This window comes from Lipophrys pholis (genome assembly GCF_963383615.2).
Source record: "Lipophrys pholis genome assembly, chromosome: 6".
NCBI classification, from domain to species: Eukaryota; Metazoa; Chordata; class Actinopteri; order Blenniiformes; family Blenniidae; genus Lipophrys; species Lipophrys pholis.
Genome location: NC_137629.1, coordinates 20,959,091 through 20,979,329, shown reverse-complemented (window position 1 = coordinate 20,979,329; position 20,239 = coordinate 20,959,091). Strand labels below are relative to the sequence as shown.

Here is a 20,239-nt window from a genome sequence, read left to right as displayed (position 1 = left end):
TCTTTAAAACTATAAACACAATCGCCGGGTCGGAGACAGGGGGACCCATTTACCCCGTGGCTGCGCTAAACGCTGAAGATAAAACAAACGATAATACTGTCTGTCTCCTGTGACCGTCTCCACACGCATTAATAGCAGGTTTAAGTGCCAACCGCGCGAGGGGGGGACGCACGGAGGTAGTGCGTCATTACGCACAGTTGTTGTCTTTTCAGCAGCGACTGCCTACTGAAATCACAGGTGTTGTACATTAGTGATATATCTGATTTGTTTTAGCACTGCAAGTGTATACATCCGAGTTAAACAAACACAATAAATAATTAAAATCCTCCGGTTAAAAGTGGCCAAAAACGCCTGTTGTTTGCCATGTATAGAGACAGATTTGGCACCAAGACGAACGTGTCGCACATGACACTTCTTCAGGATAACCTGGCCTGCAGCGTGGGTGGTGTGTGTGTGTGTGTGTGTGCAGATTTGTTGTCGTCTGTTATCACTGCCTGATAAGACAGACAGCGGCTCCAAGATCACTTGGAGGCAGACTGCACAATTGTCGCTCCCGGTTTCAGGTTCCGTGTTTAGGGACCCAACCTGTTGTCTGCCCCGTTTCCCCGACACACACACACACACACACACACACACCCACACACACACACACACACACACACACACACACACACACACACACACACACACACACACACACACACACACACACTTTTCATGATTATTAGTTTTGATGTACACTATGTTAAGATTAATTATTTCTTCTGGATCTTGAATAAACATCCGTCGAAATGCTGCCTGGACTGTGTGTGAGTAACTGCAACATAAAAAAACCCCTATATAACAAGTTCATTTAATGGCATTTATAAACATTATAAATGAAGATGACACAAAATATCAGATTTTTAAGATCAGAGGTCAGAAACATTCTAATCCAGATTTATATGCCATTGTATTTTAACTTATAAAGAGAGTAAAGAAGTCTTGGTTTACTTCCAACATATGAACACATATGACCTTTAATGCAACATAAGACACGTACTGACATTATTTCACGTCATTAGATGGGAGTACCAGCCGGTTAGGGTCCTACTGGCTCCCCTCCTCCTCTCTGCGTCACTGAAGAGTGAGAGGCCAGCAGACGAGTTTGGAGACCCAGTTGACATTCAAAATGCACACTTCACTCAAGATCAATCTGCTACACCAAACTAAAACTGACATACAGTAAATAGTACCAGTGAGCAAAGAGGGCTTTGTTAACATCTTTTTTTTTTTTTATCACTTTTTTTTTTTTCTTTTTCATTTAATGGCGATGTTTCCCAGTCCCAGCACGTCTACCCCCTTTTCTGTAAAGGATATATTAAACTTGGAGCAAAGTCATGACGTGATGGTGTCTTCTCTGGATGTTTCTTCTCGTTTGGACTGTTGCACGGCGCCACAGACCTCCATCTCCTCCTCTTGCGCCTCCTCCTCCTCCTCCTGCATGCTGGCCCGCATGAAGCTGGAGCCTCTCCGGGACGCGTCCTGCGCCACCACCGCCTCATCCTCACTGTTTGGAGAAGACTTCCAAAACCCCAAGGCCGGCAGGGACAATACACTCAACTTTGCTTCACACTTTTACGGCAAATCCCTCCTGGAAATGGATTTGGACAAGGAAGGCAGATCGGATATGTTTGAAGGAAAACGAAGAAAAGGTAAGTTGATAGGGGGAAACGTTTACTTTAAAGGCCTCTGCAACATCGGGCCTGCAGACTCGCGCATTGGTTTGTGCAGATTTAAATAGATTCTGCAGAATCGTTTTAAGTAAAACAATGACCATAGAAGAATTTATATTTTAAAAGAAAGCTGGACGTATATATTTCAAATATACCATCTATAAAAGCCGATGTAGGGTTTAATTTCTATAGAATAAATTTGTAAAAATCAATGGTGTAACTTCAAGGCATTTGACCTCAACTTACAAATTAAACCATATGTATTATATGTACGCAAACCGTGATCATTAAACTGTACAGTGGCCACGTGAAATGTGCAAATATGGGCCTAAAAATGTAGGCAAAGCAAAGTACAAAGCTGGTTCTAAAATGTGTGGAAGGTGTATTAATTACTAGTCTTTCCTTTGGTCTGTTTTAATCAGAGGAGTTTGGCACTCAGGCCGAGGCCGTGGAGGACGCAAAGCCCGACGATCCGGACCGACCCAAGCCCCGGAGGCGCAGGAAGCCGCGCGTCCTCTTCTCCCAGGCGCAGGTGTACGAGCTGGAGCGCCGCTTCAAGCAGCAGCGGTACCTATCCGCCCCGGAGCGAGACCACCTGGCCGGGGTGCTCAAGCTCACCCCGACCCAGGTCAAGATCTGGTTCCAGAACCGGAGGTACAAGTGCAAGCGGCAGAGGCAGGACCAGAGCCTGGAGATGGTGTCTCTGCCGCCGCCCAGGAGGGTGTCGGTGCCGGTGCTGGTGCGGGACGGGAAGTCGTGTCTGGCGGCGGACACGGCTGCCTACAACCCCTCCTACAGCATGGGCCACATCAACCACTTCACGTACAACAACTACCCAGCTTTCAGCAGCTACCCCGGCCCCGGCTGCAACACAAACTACGGCTGCAGCTACCCGGCTGCGCCCATGCAGAGCGTGCAGGGCTCCTCCAACAGCGGCAACTACGTGAACTTTGGGGTCGGAGACCTGAATAATATGCAAAACACTTTTTCCTCCAGTAACGGGGTGTCCTCGTTACACGGCATTAGGACATGGTAAAAGGACGAATAACAACAACAACAACAACAAAAAAATCTTAATTTTTCTTTAACAAGATTTTATGGCTGCATGAAATTATAAAGATGGGGCAATTTATAGGACGCTGTAAGTTCTCTCATTTTTACGCTTTGCGATTTTATTCTAAGCTCTGAGTTTTGTTCATCTTAAATATTGTTTTCCCCTGCACTTGTCATTTGCGTAAAAATAAAATAAAATTAAAACCACAGCTTTTTTTATAAAAGCATATTTAAAATTTTCTGATTAAAAAGAAGTTATTAATTTTTAATTCTTGTGGATATATAATTGAAATAAAGAAAAAACAGCAAATTTATACAGTTTAAAAATATTTTTTTAACATCCTGCGAAGCATCAAGGTAATTGTGTCACTATAAAAACCATATATTTATAAAAGTAAAAATACACTTTACAATGACAAATAACAGAATTTATGTGTCTGAGTTAAACAGTTGCTCTCGGAGCCACATAAAGGGCCTGAACATCTGTACAACTTCGGCATGGCTTGTGTCTGCTTAAAATGTTCAAGTGGCTATTACAAAGCTTCCCTCAATATGCTTAAACAAGGTTAAAAGGTTGCTAAAAGTTTACACTTTTTTTTTACAGCCTACTGTCACACAGGCATACTTCACAAATGTGTTTAGAGGTCGCTGGGACCGAGGTGGCTGTTCTTCATGAGAGATGGCTGTTAGTCATGACCTTGACCTCTAATAAATATTTCAAATCTGCCAAAAGTCAATTATTCACAATTTTTGGAACTATTTCCTTAATTTGTGCCAACGTGTCACGTACATGTAGAAATGCTTTCAACATATGTTGTTATTCCCGAGTGTCTCCAACCTCTCATGTGAAATTTGAAAATGAAGTGATGTGCTCCCAATAAGTTTATTTTACTAATTACCAGTTTTGTAAAAAAGTTTCTGCCTGACATATTAATCTGCATATTATCCGGGGGGAAAATTACTTAACCAGACTAACACTTGTTAATAAAAAAAATACCCATTTCATGCAATAATAGTTTTTTCTTTTTAAAAAAGGCTCTATATCATACCATTTATAGCACAGAAGCTGAGGTTCCTGTTAGCCATCAGTTTCAGGCATTTAAATCGTCAGTGTCATGTCATGTAGGCCTCTCGGTGTCCAGACACAAACTCGGGACACTTGATTGACGGGATCTCAGTGCTAAATGTACAAATAATCAATTTTGCCGGACAGAGAGCAAGAGGCCTTGTCTAAGTGTGCAGTTATATGAACAAGCGAGGAAACTGGCTGTGCACGGCCGCCGCCACTTTACATGAGTGCTTAGGCATCTCTCAGGTCTCTCCACACTTACACTTATTTCCACCTTGGCATTTACTGAACAATGTGCATTTACAAATGCACATACGAGACCATTTCCAAACGCCAAGCCAGTTGCATTTGTGTTTATTAATTAATAATGGCAGAATTTACATATAATAAAAAAGTTGGCAATGCCAGGCAATCGCAGAAAGGGGAGCAAGGTCATGTAGCTTCTCTGGCCACCCTCTCCTCTGTGGTGTTGAAAAGGCAACGTCAGATAACAGAGCCACACAAACCTAAAAATACGCCTCCGTCCCCTCCACCCACACTGGAAAAGGGAGAGGGGAAACGGGTCGGAATAATCTGCTTTTCCGGGTCTTATCTGAAGAAAGGCAGGGATGCATGCTGCGCTATCTTCTGCCAGTGTGAACACTGCGACTCCTTTTTCTGAGCTTTTCTGCTCGGCTGCAGCCCCAGAGCCGAGCTTTATTCAGCGTGCGGGTGGAGATATGCTGACTGAATAAAACATGGGGAGTATTTGAAGTAGAACACAAACTGAGTGAATGCAAGAATTTCTATTCCACTAAAATAACAGGAAGTTTTGTTTATTAAGAAAAAAGGCCTCCCACAGTAATTATACAGTACACGGCTACATGTTTACACGTTCGGCTAGAACATCATCTAGACAGTGTGAGAATGATGATGAAGATGATGATCATTTAAACAGGGGATAGTCATATGCAGACCTGTTACAGACACGTGTTAAGTCCTAGAATTGTTCCCAAACATACCTGCACTCAGTATGATGCTATTTATTATTCACTGTCTAATATCAATGACTTCACTCATGTCAATAAAAGTGGCTCCCTTTCTCCTTACATTAGCTTTTCTATTTTTTGTTGCTATTTTAAGACAAAGAAATTCCCTTGTTGAGTCATATGTAAACATGTGCCTTAACACATTATCTGTACTCTACTAAGGACATAAACATTTTGCACCCCCCATCAATTTGCTCCTGACATTTTTTTTTTCTTTTCTCATCAGTATGATGGATTAAAATCTATTCAATAAATAAAACAGTGTGAAGCTTATAGGCATGCAGGTTAAAGCGCCTTTCTGTGGACAATTTTTCACCGTCAGCAGTCAGTTCGGTCCACATTCCACCGGACAGACGCACGCGCGCGCGTGCCGCACGTGTAATCCGACCCGCAGCGTTCAGAGCTGTTTAAAATCATATGTGCCGGGAATGGAAAGCAGTGTAGGTTGTTCTGGCAGAGCTCTGCAGCGAGGTACCTGGTCTACAGGAAGGGGAACAGTCTCTTCTTCAGGATGTAGAGGACCGTGGCGAGGAAGAGCGCCAGGGCCAGGAAGATGAGCAGCTTGTCGGTGAGCTCCCTGCGGTTGTACTTGGTGATGAGTTTTCGTCCCAGCTGAATGGTCCCCGTCATGGTCCTAAACTCGTCGTTCGTCTCTTGGACCGTTCTGGAGGACGTCGCTTCAAGCAAGAGGAGAAAACCAATGACGTGAGTTCACACACTGCAAAATGTAACTTTAACTAAAAGAAGCTGCTTCTCTTTAAAACTGAACAAAAAACAACATCAATCACTTTCTAAGGAAATTCTGGCCGTCACTTTATCCTCACATGATGTTTTCGCTCCTAATGTTTGAGAAGAAATAAATGGAGGATAAAACTATATATATCACTTTTAAGTTTATAAAGTACAACTTTACGAAAAAAAACTACATCCCACTCACCGAGCGATGTTATGGTCTCCTCGCTCTGCTGGACCTGCTGGGCCATCATTCGGCTGATGCTCATGAGATTTTCCGTTATGTCACTGGACGACTGGGCCAGGTCCTCCTTATTCATCTTCCTAATGAGGAAATATGAGACACTGTTTCTCAAGTAAAGTAGACACATCGTATCAAAGGACGACAAACAGGAGAAAAATAAAAACGGTTTAAAATGGCATAAATATGACAAAGGAATACACTGTGGAGATATTTAAAAAAAATAAAATAAAGACATTTTAAGACTGTTTGTAAAAATGAGTTAATCCGACCTCTGCCTCACGGCGCCATCGGCTCCGTTAAGAAGTTCCTGCTTCTCCATGTTGTCGATGGACAGTTTACTGGCCAGGTTGGATTTTCTCCAGGCAGTCTGGTTACTGCAAAACACAGAGAAATAAATATAAACAACATATAAATCCACTGAGAAAACCATGTCCTATGGGCATTTGTCAAAAAACTCACAACTTGCAATATTCAATATCAGTTTCACTGGATTAGTTTAAAGATTTCACCTTTGCATCTGTTTCTTGTGTCCTTCTATCCGACCGACCAAGTTCTGCTTCTCCGACTCTTTGTCCTGCTCCATGGCCATCTGGTCCAAGTCCTGCCCGGAGGATCGAAATCAACAAGTGAGACCCCTGAGACGGCGTGAGGTGAAGTGACGTGCACAAAGATATCGCCAAAGTGAAACCTTCTCACCTGAATCCGTAATCTGAGGTTGTGGAAACTCTTTTTCACTTCCGCGTTTATTTCTGTCAGCTTGCTTTGAGGCCCCGTGCACTCTGCGATATCCTGGAACAAAACAACGGGGGGTTTTAGACAGTCGGTGCACGCGTGAATCGAAGGAATAACTGAATAATAACGACGTTTATGATGATTTAGGTTGAGGAAAATAGGCCCGCATGACTTCTAGTGTCCAAATATGTGCAAGCAGTGGTCAGAAGCCCAGAGATATCTGACAATGAGTTAAAATACAGAAAAATGACACAACTGAAGAACCAACTTGTTTCCATTCTCGGCCCTTCATCAGGACCTTTAAACGTCTGAATCCTCCACAGGCCCCGTCCTGTGAGCCGGGTGGACAAATCTCACCGTACGACTGTGTGTATGCGGCACAAATACAGGAATTCTTTTTAGTGGCTCTTTAAGATTTGTTTTATCTCGCTGTTATGATGCAGAAGTCTGATCAGAAAAATCCAGAGAGTCCAGGGAATCCAGTGCATGACGTCAAAATGGTTTTATCTATAGAGAGCTAAATTCTATCTCGTTTGAACCGTTCAGGTAAAATGATAGAATTCAAACAGTAGAATACAACTTTTACGACAACTGTGTGGTTTAATTCTGAGTCAGTACAAAGAGTTCACAAGTAATTGATTACACTGTTGTAACAACTACCAAACCGAAAACTGGAAAGAAAAAAAAAAATGCAATTCCAACACAACGCAGAGAAACGTGCTCAGTTTGTGGCATTTTTCAGCCTGATCGTTTTTACGATTCACAAACACTGTGTAGATGCAAACACCAACAAATACACTAGATCTTTTGGTTTCTTTCTTTGATACTTTGCGAGATCATTCCACCGGCTGGATTGGGCCCTTTTGGCCCACAGATTTTATTTTGACATCCCTGATCTGGTTTTTCCTCAGTTTGATAAGAGAGAAGACTTCATTTTGCATACAAAGCTCAAACTTGTGGAAATGATCTACTATAAAGTAAACGCCTTAAAAATTGACATGAGTCCTATTCAAAGCAAACATTCAGTTGTAAAATTGGTTGGATTATGACTTTTTCCACGTAAATATCTATATACAGAGAAAATTACATTTGAAAAAGAGAAAATAGAAAGTTTCGACTTTCAATTTACTTTACAATCAATTTATGACGTTGATAATTCTTTGTCAAGTCCTTCACGATATATACATCTATATATATATATATTTTAAAAGAAAATGTTTTACTTAAAGAGCTTATTTGACAGATTTGATCCATGTCTGTGCTCTTCTCCTCTGAAGGCTGCATGAATCTTCATCCTTCGGGGAAAATCTCTCCTCTTGATGACAAGCTTCGAAGCCTGCACACCCTAACCCGGGACTAAGTCATCTTACCGCGGGACTGTTCGCACCTGGATGAGAGCCTTGATTTCCAGGTCATATTTCAGGATTTCTTGTTCACATATTCGGACGTGGACATTCGACGACGCCATGTTGCCAACGTTGACTGCCGGAGCTACGGAAAGCGAGAGGCCGTTTTGGAAACGCGACTTTCGACCTTCGCGCATTGAATAATGAATTAACTCTTTAACCCTTTGTCGGCCAAAGTGTCTGCGTTTCAACCAGCGTATCTAACTGCAACCTTTAATTGCAAAAAGACAAAAAAGGGAATCATCTGAGTCCAATATACTGAACATATAATAATAATAATAATAAAGGTGTCTTTATGTCACTTTTCAAAAAGATCACCAGTGTGTCTACTTTATAATAACACCTCATATTTCGGAAAAAAACAAACAAAACACAATTTAATATTGTACTGTCCTATCAGGTTAACATACTTTTACTGAAATTAAAGGAGAAATATATCTCATTTGGAGAACATTTTAATCCATAAATTAGGATATATGTCAAGTTTAAAGCAGAACAATTTATGAAGAATAAGTAAAGGTGAATGTAATGACCTCCTATAGGACATATAGGTTCACTAAAAGAAAAAGGAAAGTCTATCATTTAACTATCTAGTCACACACTCTCAATATTTAAACCAGAGCTGTCAAAACCATAGTCTGCAAGGTGATTTGCCTCTAACCCATTTTAAATTCCTCCTTACCCCCCAACTTGTGTACATTTTATTGATACTGCTAATTCTAAAGGTGAAGTCGAACAATAAGCTGATACCAGATCTTAATTTTTTTTTTCTGTATGTGACCTTGAGCAAAAAATAAAAAGTCACGCTTGTAATTTTCCCAATTCTGATGGGATCAAATAGCCCCCGTGGACCGCACCACCTTGAAGCATCATGTGCAATTTCTCCTCAAATGAACACAAGGAAACATTAATTCCTTCAGTTCAACTAAATACAAACCAAAATTTTAATATTTAGAGTAATAATGCAAATTAAAAAGCAACCAAACAAAGCTAAGACTCAAAATTGTGTTTTTTTAAATAAAAAATAGGAAATTTCAAAAACGTTGAACATGCTAGTATAAAATATTTATGACATGCCGTGTCAGACTGTCTTTGGAGTATTGGCAATATACCTACTGCTATTAGTACTACAGTAAAGGTTACCAAAGTCACAATACATAAAGAGTCTTGGTGGGAATTATATGACATGTGGCTCATAATTTAAAGTTTAGTCCTAACGCCACAGGCTTTCAAAGTCGTTGCAGGAAAAGAACAATTGCGAAAAGGAAACTAAAAGTTAAAAGGCCATTCCTTCATATAACACAATCCAAAAGTTATGGAGTTGATGAATATTTTATTTTGTAACCATCACATGGATTACGTTCATCCCGCGCATGGAGAAGCACGGATACACGTCTCATCTAAGCGTCCTTCACACATCAACAATAACATTAAACACAATGTACACAATACACAGACCAAGATGCAGCAAGAGGAGGTTGGTTCATTTTAAATTAAAAGACACATTACGTGAGATACTTAAGTCCTTTGGGAATTTGTGGAATTTTGTACAAGGCACCATTGCAGGAATCACTCAGAATGAAGGATCTGAGTTTTAAGGCGGTTCGGAGGGAATAATCTCTGCCATCGTCAACGTCCAATGGTATCCGCTGGTGAAAGAAACTGATGAACATAAACAGAGAAAATAAATAAAAAATTAACACATGTCTTGAAATGAAAGGAAGAACATCAATTTTAAGTTCGGTGTTCAATTCTTTCAGAGGGAGACGTTTACCTGCAGGATAAGGAGTCCCAGGAAGGAAAATTAAGACCAGTGGTTCCTCAGATACCAGATGGTGTCATTAGATAGAGAAGGCCCAAACAGCGGGTTGAGCTGAGCCAGGATTGCTATCAACCAGCTGAAAGGAAGGGAACAATTACAATGAGCTGTGAATACAACACTACCTTTTACTTCAAAAGTATTTAAGTAGTTATTCTTCCAATCTTTAGAGCTCTCACGCTCATGACACAACCTGGAATAGTCGGATTAGACCTTGACATTACTTTGTCTCCACTGCCCTATTTTGCACCTGCTGCATTCTCAATTTGTGACCAGAACTAATTAATGAGGAGTACTTCCCACATGAAAACCATTGTTTCATTGTTATTGTAACGCACACACATTCACAGATTTCTTCAGCCGCAGGACTTCAGATCAATGGCGGCATGTGGAAATGATAGGAGGTTTAAATCTTGTTGATCAACCTTTTCTTTAGTGTAACAGGCTGTGTTGTATGTGGACTAACGGGCCTCCACAACACCATGTGGCAGAGAATTTAACTTGTACTCACAAGAGGTAGCAGCAGACTGCAGTCAACACCAGCATCGTGACAGTCACTCTGTTCAAAAAAACAAACCGAAAATTATAATTACAATGCATATTGTATTTTGTAATAGCAGTATAAGTGGGTTCAAACCCACCCGATCATATTTCTGGAGTTAAATATAGCAGCCGGGTCTCGTGATGCAGTGACACACAGAAATAAAGGAAGTAACACTAATTTTAACACTTTTCCAAGCATGTGATCCAGTTACAGTCTTAACTTTAAACATAAAAAAAAAAAAGATTTTATAATGTTAAGAGATGTGTACAGATATTATTTCACGCCATTACGTGAAAAAGGGGTCGTTTGAAATTAGCTTCAATAACACCAACTTCGACGACACAACGACGTCCAAACTTCTTTTATCAGCTAAATTCACCTTGAAGTTGACTCGGTATCAACTTCTCCACTTACTGTGAATAACTAAAGTTCAGGTGAAACACCAAATAAACCCAGTTTGTTAAAAAAGTGGAGTATCTTAGCGTCCTGGAGGCTAAAGTGAAGCTAACTTCTCACCCTCTGTTTGGTCCTTTGGGGATAAACCACGGCACGACTCCTCCGATTAGTCCCCAAAACAGGGTCATGACGGAGGTGGTGATCACGAAGCTCAGCTCCACCATGGTGCTGGAGGCTTTGTTTGGGGGGGAAAAACAGGCAAGGGTATGTGAAAAGTGCTAAGTTTGGAGTTGACAAAACTTTAACTGCGGATCTACGACACCAAGCTCCAGCGCGAGCAGGGATCACATGACCGCACAAGGCGGAAGTAGTGGAGGAGGAGGAGGAGGAGGAGCGCTGTGCTGCGAGCTGCTGAAGCTGGAGGCTGCATACAAGCACTGCAATCATTGGTAAAGTGAACCTGTGTTTGGAGGTTTGCAGGTTTGAATCCCAATGCTGACTACTGTGGGACCCTCAGCAAGGCCCTTGGCTCTTAAGGTTAACTATGAATACAATGAATACGATAGGTTAAATGTATAAATAAATACATACATACATACATACATACATACATACATACATACATACATACATACATACATACATACATACATACATACATACATACATACATACATACATAAATAATAATAATATAGTCCGGATTGTTAATATATTTGATAATAAACCATTTGTAGTTACATTTAAAATGTGGATGTAATAATGTTTTGCATTGATCTTATTAGTTTTAGTCAATTTGATCTAGGTGTTCCTGTGGGCAGTGTGAGCCAATGATCTCTGTGGAAGAGAGTGTGTGTTGTGGAGGACAGGCCAGAGTAAAGAAGAGAGAGGAGCATCCTGAAATCATGTGTATAACTGAACACTGCGGGTTTGAACCTGCATGTCTCAACACTGAGGTCTTCGAGACGGCAAACAACACGTACCGTCAACACTAACAGACATGACGTAGAAAATGAATAAGTATCCCATATATAGGCCTATTGTATGTGTAAAGTCCAAATACAAGTAACCCAAAAAGTAAATTAGCTTTTTTATTAATTTTATCATTTACAATCTGCATAAAATGTTAGTCACAATCATATTTTAGTTCAAGGCATATAATCCAATAAAATAACATGTCATTGTAGCTTTGTTTTTACCCTGCTATTTTTTAAATGTGAAGTACTTTGGTCAACCTTGGTTTTTGAATGTGGGTCAGAAATAGGTGATTAATTTCATTTCAGCTGGAAGCGGTACACTGCCTACAGACTGGTGCTACCAGTACCTTGGCCGTCATGTTGATCACGTGGGATTTAGTTACCAATGATATTAATAGTATATCAGATACTTTTGGAATATTTTGTCACTTTTGTTCCATATAAGCTAGTCGAGGATAAATGGGAAGGATCACAGTTCATGTTTCATGGTGTACAAATTTGCTTTACATGAAAAAAAAAAGATATTAGTATTTTGAACATATATTTGTGAGCAATCATAATCCAGCACAGCATCACTTAATTGAGATCTCAGTTTAGCAACAATTTTGCTTTGGATCCCAAAATGACGGCCTGTCCAAAAACCTTGATTCAAGAGAGAAATGTTACCCAAGACATTGGATCCTATGACAAGATTCTAACAGTGGCCAGCCCAAAAGACATGTGGAGATTTACTAAAAATGATTGAGATACATGACTGATCCTCAAGAGATGATTTTATGTACAACATAAATAGCAAACAAGTTATATACTACAGAGATTTTCAAAAGCTGATTTACAGCTTGATGCTATTTACGAGAGGTCTTATTTCATGGCTCAAAATTATTAGAGTGGAATTATTCACAATTTGAACTTTTTTTTTTGGGGGGGGGGGATTATATACATTCATTCATTCAGAGTCTCTTCGACTTTAATGACATTTTCTTTGAAATTGCTTGACAGAATATATGAGCGACCATCAGGGTCGGCTGTGTGGATAGACCAAAGGGCAGCACCTGCTGGAGGGAGCGCCAAATTGCATACCCCAAACAACTTTAAAATAATAAATATGTAGGAATGTCTACATAAATCTTTATGTAGAATAAACTTGCAAACTTACTTACTTGACACGTTTTCTCGTAAATACATAAACTGCACGACTTGGCGCAATGTCCCTCTCTGTGATGATGTTTATGAAGTACCTGAGCCTGTTGAAGAACCAGACCGACCTCTGGTTCTGTCAGGATGAGGGACTGACTGGACGGTTAGTAAGGGATGCGATGGTTAGAAATTATTTTTGACAGGTTCATCTGATTGTTTTTCTTTAAATTAAAATAGTGATGAATGACAGAAATATTTAATATATCTTTTTTGTTTGTTATTGAAATCTGTTATTTATTTTTTTTACTTTACTATACTGAAAGGCTTTAATTGGTAGCCTATGTCGATTGTATCTACTTCATCACTGTGACAATTGAAAAAATCAAGAACAAAACACCTTGAAATCCACCGGCCCGTTGGGATCAGGATAATCCTGTTTTTTAGATCAAAGTTATTCAGATCCTACCGAAATGTTTTGAACACCACAAACTGAAGGTTTGATACAGATTAAAACTAGGATTGGATTACATGTTATAATCCATTTTCAGAATCCTTTTTTCCCCTGTGAATAACCCAGTTTCAAGATTTGATCCAATCAGATTACCTCTGAACAACTGGCCCCAGGTGGTCACTTTATATTCAGGCGTACATGTAAGATTCTACTTCACTTCATTGACTGAAATATAAAGCCAGACTGTTGGAATGACCAACACCAAGGTTCCAACCTAAAGTTACATTTTTCTTTTAATTGTCATGAACGTTTTACTTAATCTAGCTGTAGATTCTCACGTGATTTTCTAAGATCATCCAACACCAAATCACACCGTTTAAAATCGTGACTTTGACACATGCTAAGAGTGCATCGACTCAGGCAGACATGTTTGAAATCTGATCTCTTGCAGGATTAAACCTACAATTGAAATATAAAAAAGTCACAGACAGTGAGGTCCATTTACATTTTTTATTGATACCAAAAGATGAATTTTACTCCTGCATCTTCTCGATGGTCTCCTCCTTGTATTTGCCCTTCTCCTTTCCATCGGAGCGAGATTTGGCCTTGCGCTCCAGGATCTTCTTGCGGTCCTTGTCCAGCTTTAGCCTGGTGATGACCACCTGGAAATCAACAAGAACAAAGAGTGAGTTTGTCCACAAGTGGACAAATGTTTCACAGTTGGAACCAGCCTTTCAATAACTTAACCACTACAGGTCAGGACCACAAAGGAAGACAAGTGATCTCAACAAGACCCTGTGATCAATGCTTCAAAAAGCTTGTGTTTTAATTTGGGAAAACATTTTCAACTGGAGAGCACGGATGTAAAAAACACAAATCACGGTTGCTTTCCAGGTAGTTGAGCTCGATGCAGGACACCAGGCGCTGTACATCGACTCTAATTGACACACTTAATCTGAAGTTACTGCTGCTCATAAACCTGTGCACTAACTGCAGACAGCAAAAATAAAGATTTACATGACTCCCAGCACAGTCCAAAACTCTGGTGGAGGTTTTGAAACGGACGTTTGCGTCATCCAATTTATGTGACGAGAGCATGACAAGATGCTGCAGTGGTGACTTTCCATCAGGACCACTTACCTCCCTACAAACAGCAAAGATTTAAAACTACATCTACAAAAATATGAACAGAAGTGGATGGTGTTTACTAAATAGATAAAAAAAACAACCAAAAAACATACAATTTCAACAACAAGCCCATCGATGGAGGATTTGTTATATATATTTTTTTTTTTTTAACAATTTTTGGACGATCAGCCCACCAAAGAGTCAACCATGGCTCTGGCCGTTTAGTGTCAAGGGAGAATTGAAGTGATTTCGGGCTGCTGTACATTTTTCAGCCATTCAGGTACTTTCATTTCAAGCAGCTGATGAAGTCTCTGCTTTGGCCGTTGGTATTAGAACTACTTAAAAAGAACATATCGGAACATCAATCACAGCCACATGAATGTCAAGCTCCGTGTAGGCAGGTAGCTCTCAGAGGTCTCGTCAAACTTAAAAAAAACAACGTGTCAGTGCACTAATGGTTGTGCCAGCGAACAAAGAAGTCATGGCAGACATCTCATATATACGGTAAAAATCACAGGCAGTAGGTGGAAAACCCTTTTTGTATGAGAAAGACAAACTAAAACACTTGTTTTGTGTAGGCTTTAGTTACATTTTTTCCCCAAAGACAACATTAAACGATCTCATCCACCCTCCACAACATCGATAATGCAATGCTCACATCTACAACTCCAACTTAAAAACATGTACTGATCCAGTTGATGCATCTCGGGAAGTTTGATATTCACTGTAGAGTGAGTTTCATTTAATGGAAATGTTTCTCTTGGTGAAACTAATATATGATCTCAAGGTAAGCAATCAAGGGCACAAATCAGGCTACAACTAAACCAGATTACTCAGTGTCACATAAAAACATGAGGCAGTGAAGCACAGACATGACGAGACATCTTCTATAGGGTGTTTAATATGAAATGCAAAATTGTGTGTAAATAAGTGTCCTTAATTCCATCATTACAAAAACAAAATATAAAGAAGTTTAACATAAGCCGTTTGTCATTGGAAACTGTTCTCTGGGATTGTATTTCTACAAAGAAATATCTCCTTGATCACTGTGAACGTTCGTCTTTCAAAAAATCTCAATACCCGTTTTAAATGCATTCAGTCAGTTGTCCACACTGAAAGGAATCACATTACACATCTCTTTACTTAGTTGTGTGTTTAGATTAAATTTGTTTTAATGCTTGTATTTGGTTTAATTTCAGTGCAAAACGAAACTACGACAATCAGTCAAGCACAACTAAAACAAACGATGGCCACCAAGAAATCATAAAGTTCAGATACTTCATGACTCAGTTGTGGCCTTAAAAGAATATGATGAGAAATCTTGAAATATAGGACAACTTGAAGACCCAAAATGAATCACGAACATGTGAATGCCGACAATAGACCTGTCAACAAAATGACAGTTCCACACTGGCTTCCAACAGCAGTCCAACCTTTTTTAATCGAAGCCTTCACACTGTTACCTGCCACAGTTCTGCTCAAACATAAAGAAGAATGTGCCAGAGAAACTCAAAATGAGGCAAGTCGTCTTCAAACTATGATCGAGGCATCATTGCGGACAAAAATCAAGAGTGTATGACTGCACACGTTTTTCACAAGAAGAAACACACAGCACTCACGTGAGTTACAGGTGCACATCGAGTGAAAGCACAAGCACACCCACAACCAGGACCGAAGTGTCTCACCTTGCTGGGATGGATGCCAACATGGACCGTGGTTCCGTTGGCCTTCTCTCTTTGCACACGCTCGATGTAGATGACGTACTTTTTCCTGTAGACCTGCACCACTTTGCCGATCTGCTGGCCCTTGTAGTGTCCGCGGACAACCTGTACAAGAATTCCGTCTCAGGTAAATGCAACGTTCACTTTTAAGCACGACAATGTACAAGCCATCAGAGCTGCGTTACCTGGACTTCGTCATCCTTGCGGATGGGCATGGACCTCACATTGTACTTCTGGCGGAGCTCCTTGGAGAGAGGGGAAGACATGACCTTCCTCCTGATGTGTGAGGGGGCATTGAAGTGCCTCTTGCGGTTCTTACGGCGCGAGGAGGTTAGAAATGGATTCAGCTTCATGATGCTGTGGACAAACAAGTACCAGGTTAAGAGAGGGAAATTCATTCAACATTAATTTAACTTGACCAGCACAGAATGCAATCTCCATCTTGCAGATAACTAGGAAAAACTCCTCCTTAAAAACACAAACACCGTTATGAAACTGTATCACACTTTTTATTTTTAAAAACCGACCACGTGCGTCACAGAGACATTCACTATTAAAGTGGAAGACGTTGAGGCTTGTGGGGTGAATGCTAATGTAGCTCAATGTGCTAACTAAGTTAGCATAACGCTGACGAGATCGAGGTAGAAGTGGTGAAATACAAAACAAAAACAAGTCACGCACTCATGAAGAATCGCATAGATTGCAAGTTAAGTGAAACGTGACTGAACAAGGGCAGAAAAGTGGCATTTACGATGTCGTTTAAAGACATGCGGATACTGACGGACCCGACGAGGAGACCAAACACTACACGGCGTTTATTTCGTCATCTACCGCCGAAATTGAAGCAATATCGGGATTTTCTAAACTGTGATGATGTTTACGTGGAATGCTAATTGACACAGGGACACGGTGAGCCGCCAGATGGAGGATGGAAGGAGATTTAATGAAAGATTGTGTCGGGCTTTCTTACCCTGCCGTTTGCTCCTCTATGGCCGGCGGAAAAGAGGCTCACGTTTTACTTCCGCTGGCATTAGTTCACTCAGGTCTCGCGAGACTTCACGAGACAAGGCACCAACACGTTCAGTCAGGAAAAACATTAAAATGCGCTCAGGTAGATACACGACTTCCTCTTATTACAATAGTTAAGCCCGTATTTTCAATGTTTTTGCACTATATTCATGGCTCATTAGCTATTTCTCATCACAAACTATGACTCTCAGGCTTAGAAATCAGTGTGTCACACAATCTTCATTCCTCTGTGTGATTGTTTGACTCTTTATTAGAGGTAACAACTATTGGGCTTCGATAGGTTTATTTTTTAAATTATGTCTGACTGATTCTTTAAAGTTTCAAGACGTTTTGTTCTGTTTAATGTGACAACCCGTTTCAGTGCACTTGGCTGCCTGTGTGTCCAAGGAACCACATCAAAATCTTGAAGTGTTCCCAGAGCAAGAAGCATAAAAGTGAAACAGCTTTTAGTTACCATGCTCATCAACAGTGGAACAAACTTTCTGAATACACGAGGACTGCTGACACGCTCACTTCTTTTAAACGAGTCCTTAAAGCACCATCATTTGTTCAGGCTTTCCATTAAACAATACATTTGCCTTATTTTATCTTCATCTCATTAAAGCTTTAACTTTATTTATTCACCTTTTTATACCTTTCTTAATTGCCTTGTTTTAATGTATTACATCATTTTAATCACTGGAGATTACGGTTCCTAATCACCTTGTTTTAATGCATTTCCTTTATTTCCTTGTGAAGCACTGTGAATTGCGTTGTGTCTGAATGGTGGTGTAGAAATAAACCTTCCTTGCCTTTAATGTTTTGGCATCACCACAACAAGCCATAACATGACGTATAAACATTGTGAATATATGCATTTTAAAAATTCAAATACATTTTATATTGTAAATACGGTTTCTTATTGCCCAAAATGTTTATTCCTTAGGTGCTCTTATTACGTCCTTAATCTCTTGTAGTTACAATATGCAGTTGTGGTAATGACTAAATTCCTCCATATGGGATAAATAAAGTGTAATATCATAATTTGTTTAAGTGATCAGTAACTATTTTATTCACTTTGTTTGTTTTCATCAATTTCTTTTTATTTCTCTTTGAAAGACTGAATTGCCTTGTGTTGAAATGGTGTAAAGAAATAAATGTGCCTTGCCTATTGTACATTGTCCTTTTGGTATTCTTTTTCTTTTAGCTGAACTCTTTACCTGCAAATGTTTTGCCTTGTTAGAGATTACTAATAAGCTTATCATGTCTCTTTTTTTCTGGTTTGACTTTTGCCTCAGCCACCAGGCGTTTTCTTTCAGTTACGACATGTTGCCAGAAGATGGCGCCAAACTTAATCATTCGATTTACCTAGTCAGGAAACAAGTTTTGTCTATGAATCATCAAGTTCTGCTCTGTTCATCACACTCCATCATCTCGAATTATATTAATCTCACAGATTAAGCAAATGCTATCAGTCATATTCACAACTGTTTAATTTGATGATCCATTGCGTCCCTTGAATTGGTGGATTTAAAATATGTTATACACTAAAATAAAGGTGATATTTAGCCAATCTGATTGATCTTCTTATGGTCATCTATTTTTTTTTATCAAATGTTTTTGTTAGATGAGGGAACACACACAAACATGAGGGATGGGGGTGGGGGGTGTTTACGCCAACAGACCACACAAACATTGACCTCCCCTCCGTGAGGACAGAACCGAGCCCCCGTCCTGCTCTGCCGTCAAGGGGAGGCGGACTGGAGGGAGGCGCACTGACACCGCGCGCTATTTGCTCGCCGGGCGACGCGCACTTGTACCGGAGCCTGCCCGCCTGTCTGCGAAAAAAAAAAAAAAAAAAAAAGTGATGCTGTCATAGCCCCCCTGCGCCGCGGACGGAGAGCATCTTTCCCCTCCCGCACCTCCCCTGGATCTGGATCGTCTCTGGCTGGCTGTCGTGGCGGCAGTGCGGATGTGGAGCCAGCAACGCAGCGCTCTTCAGCCGTCGGCAAGCACCGGAGAAGAAGATGAAATGTTTTTCCCGTTACCTCCCGTACCTCTTCCGCCCTCCGAGCACTATCCTGTCCTCCACTTGTCACACCGAAGGTAGGGTGGGACCCCGGGGGGGCTTTCACGGGGCTGTCAGTTGCTCACTTTGTGCATGTGAACATGAATGTTCTGCTCCTCTGTCCCTGACACACACACACTGGACATGTGCAGAAGTTAGGCTGGCCAGTAACTACGTTTATCCTCCCATTGCACATTTCTGATGTGCCATGAAGTTGTTGGGGATATTGTTAGATCTAAAGAGGGAGCAGAACGGGATGATTCGCAGTGGAAACTACAGAAAGCCTTCAGGCTGTGTGTGTGTGTGTGTGCGTGTGTGTCTGTGTGTGTGTGTGTGTGTGTGTGTGTGTGTGTGTGTGTGTGTGTGTGTGTGTGTGTGTGTGTGTGTGTGTGTGTGTGTGTGTGTGTGTGTGTGTGTGTGTGTGTGTGTGTGTGTGTGTGTGTGTGATTGTGTGTCTTAAAGAGTCCCATTCTCACCTCTTTAAAGCTGTCAGGCCTAGAGCATGCCAAGAGGGAAAGTCAGTTTGTGGAGTTGCATGACAAGTACTCCTTCCCAACCCTCAGTCCAGGAGTCTCATTCATCTCACCGATTCATTCTTTACTGAAGATGCCACCACAGATGACATCTGGCTTAATTCACTCAGTTCAGCGTGTGGAGTCACATGCTCCACACAGGGATTATTTCCTCAAGAGTTTTGCCGAGTTAAAATGTTCAACTGACCAGCTGTGGAGGCAGTAAATGGCCTCATACACCGACTGGTCAATTCATTCTGCTGATTGTGCTGTCAGAGGCAGCCCAAGAGGCTCCCAGTGTTTGTATAACCAGCCATTTACTAGGTCATAATGTGGAGACTGAGGCATTGCATTATTTAGCTTTGCATGGTTGCCCTCCTTCCTGTGTGTGCTCTGCCCTCAGCCCTCTGGCACAGGAGGGAAGATAGTGTGGTACAGTGTACAGTGCAGCATGTGGTGGTCACGGACAGGGCCTGCGCTGGCCTATATATCTTCATAA

General features: G+C 40.8%; 5 protein-coding genes across 5 annotated transcripts in view; 2 read left to right on the top strand and 3 right to left on the bottom strand.

Annotated features, from left to right (window-relative positions):
• Window positions 1-1,312: 1,312 nt before the first annotated feature.
• nkx2.5 (NK2 homeobox 5) lies at window positions 1,313-2,751 on the top strand (the record flags this gene model as incomplete). Its single annotated transcript, XM_080466226.1, has 2 exons — window positions 1,313-1,694; window positions 2,138-2,751. The coding sequence occupies 2 exons, from the start codon at window positions 1,313-1,315 to the stop codon at window positions 2,749-2,751; spliced, it is 996 nt and encodes a 331-aa protein (XP_080322352.1).
• Window positions 2,752-4,175: 1,424 nt separating this feature from the next.
• Window positions 4,176-8,062, bottom strand: LOC308111245 (vesicle transport protein SEC20-like). Its single transcript, XM_080466076.1, has 6 exons — window positions 7,961-8,062; window positions 6,538-6,630; window positions 6,351-6,442; window positions 6,111-6,215; window positions 5,803-5,921; window positions 4,176-5,542 (listed from the first exon to the last, which is right to left on the bottom strand). The coding sequence occupies exons 1-6, from the start codon at window positions 8,039-8,041 to the stop codon at window positions 5,346-5,348; spliced, it is 687 nt and encodes a 228-aa protein (XP_080322202.1). The 5' UTR covers window positions 8,042-8,062; the 3' UTR covers window positions 4,176-5,345.
• Window positions 8,063-8,749: 687 nt separating this feature from the next.
• On the bottom strand, window positions 8,750-11,088 carry atp6v0e1 (ATPase H+ transporting V0 subunit e1). The gene is made up of 4 exons (XM_080466096.1): window positions 10,859-11,088; window positions 10,310-10,357; window positions 9,754-9,877; window positions 8,750-9,641 (listed from the first exon to the last, which is right to left on the bottom strand). The coding sequence occupies exons 1-3, from the start codon at window positions 10,960-10,962 to the stop codon at window positions 9,784-9,786; spliced, it is 246 nt and encodes an 81-aa protein (XP_080322222.1). The 5' UTR covers window positions 10,963-11,088; the 3' UTR covers window positions 8,750-9,641; window positions 9,754-9,783.
• A 2,711-nt stretch (window positions 11,089-13,799) lies between these two features.
• On the bottom strand, window positions 13,800-17,193 carry rpl26 (ribosomal protein L26). The gene is made up of 4 exons (XM_080465943.1): window positions 17,123-17,193; window positions 16,338-16,509; window positions 16,117-16,257; window positions 13,800-13,965 (listed from the first exon to the last, which is right to left on the bottom strand). Exons 2-4 carry the CDS (start codon window positions 16,503-16,505, stop codon window positions 13,837-13,839), a joined length of 438 nt encoding a protein of 145 aa, XP_080322069.1. The 5' UTR covers window positions 16,506-16,509; window positions 17,123-17,193; the 3' UTR covers window positions 13,800-13,836.
• A 1,722-nt stretch (window positions 17,194-18,915) lies between these two features.
• Window positions 18,916-20,239, top strand: part of LOC308111159 (serine/threonine-protein phosphatase 2A 55 kDa regulatory subunit B beta isoform) — a 43,296-nt gene continuing 41,972 nt past the window's right edge. Inside the window, exon 1 of the mRNA XM_080465941.1 lies at window positions 18,916-19,266. Coding sequence (XP_080322067.1) covers window positions 19,188-19,266 — 79 coding nt within the window. The 5' untranslated portion in view covers window positions 18,916-19,187. The remainder of the gene's footprint in view (window positions 19,267-20,239) is intronic.

What these genes read in the sequence shown, in the direction of transcription:
- LOC308111245 (XM_080466076.1), bottom strand. Translation starts at nt 8,041, where the DNA reads ATGGCGTCGTCGAATGTCCACGTCCGAATATGTGAACAAGAAATCCTG. An exon ending in CACAAGAAACAGATGCAAAG is followed by an intron (nt 6,216 to 6,350) that starts GTGAAATCTTTA and finishes TGTGTTTTGCAG; the next exon opens with TAACCAGACTGCCTGGAGAA. An exon ending in GATGGCGCCGTGAGGCAGAG is followed by an intron (nt 5,922 to 6,110) that starts GTCGGATTAACT and finishes TTTCCTCATTAG; the next exon opens with GAAGATGAATAAGGAGGACC.
- atp6v0e1 (XM_080466096.1), bottom strand. Translation starts at nt 10,962, where the DNA reads ATGGTGGAGCTGAGCTTCGTGATCACCACCTCCGTCATGACCCTGTTT. An exon ending in CCCAAAGGACCAAACAGAGG is followed by an intron (nt 10,358 to 10,858) that starts GTGAGAAGTTAG and finishes TTTTTTGAACAG; the next exon opens with AGTGACTGTCACGATGCTGG. An exon ending in GCAGTCTGCTGCTACCTCTT is followed by an intron (nt 9,878 to 10,309) that starts GTGAGTACAAGT and finishes CCTTCCTTTCAG; the next exon opens with CTGGTTGATAGCAATCCTGG.
- rpl26 (XM_080465943.1), bottom strand. Translation starts at nt 16,505, where the DNA reads ATGAAGCTGAATCCATTTCTAACCTCCTCGCGCCGTAAGAACCGCAAG. An exon ending in GCAAGGATGACGAAGTCCAG is followed by an intron (nt 16,258 to 16,337) that starts GTAACGCAGCTC and finishes ATTCTTGTACAG; the next exon opens with GTTGTCCGCGGACACTACAA. An exon ending in TTGGCATCCATCCCAGCAAG is followed by an intron (nt 13,966 to 16,116) that starts GTGAGACACTTC and finishes GTTGATTTCCAG; the next exon opens with GTGGTCATCACCAGGCTAAA.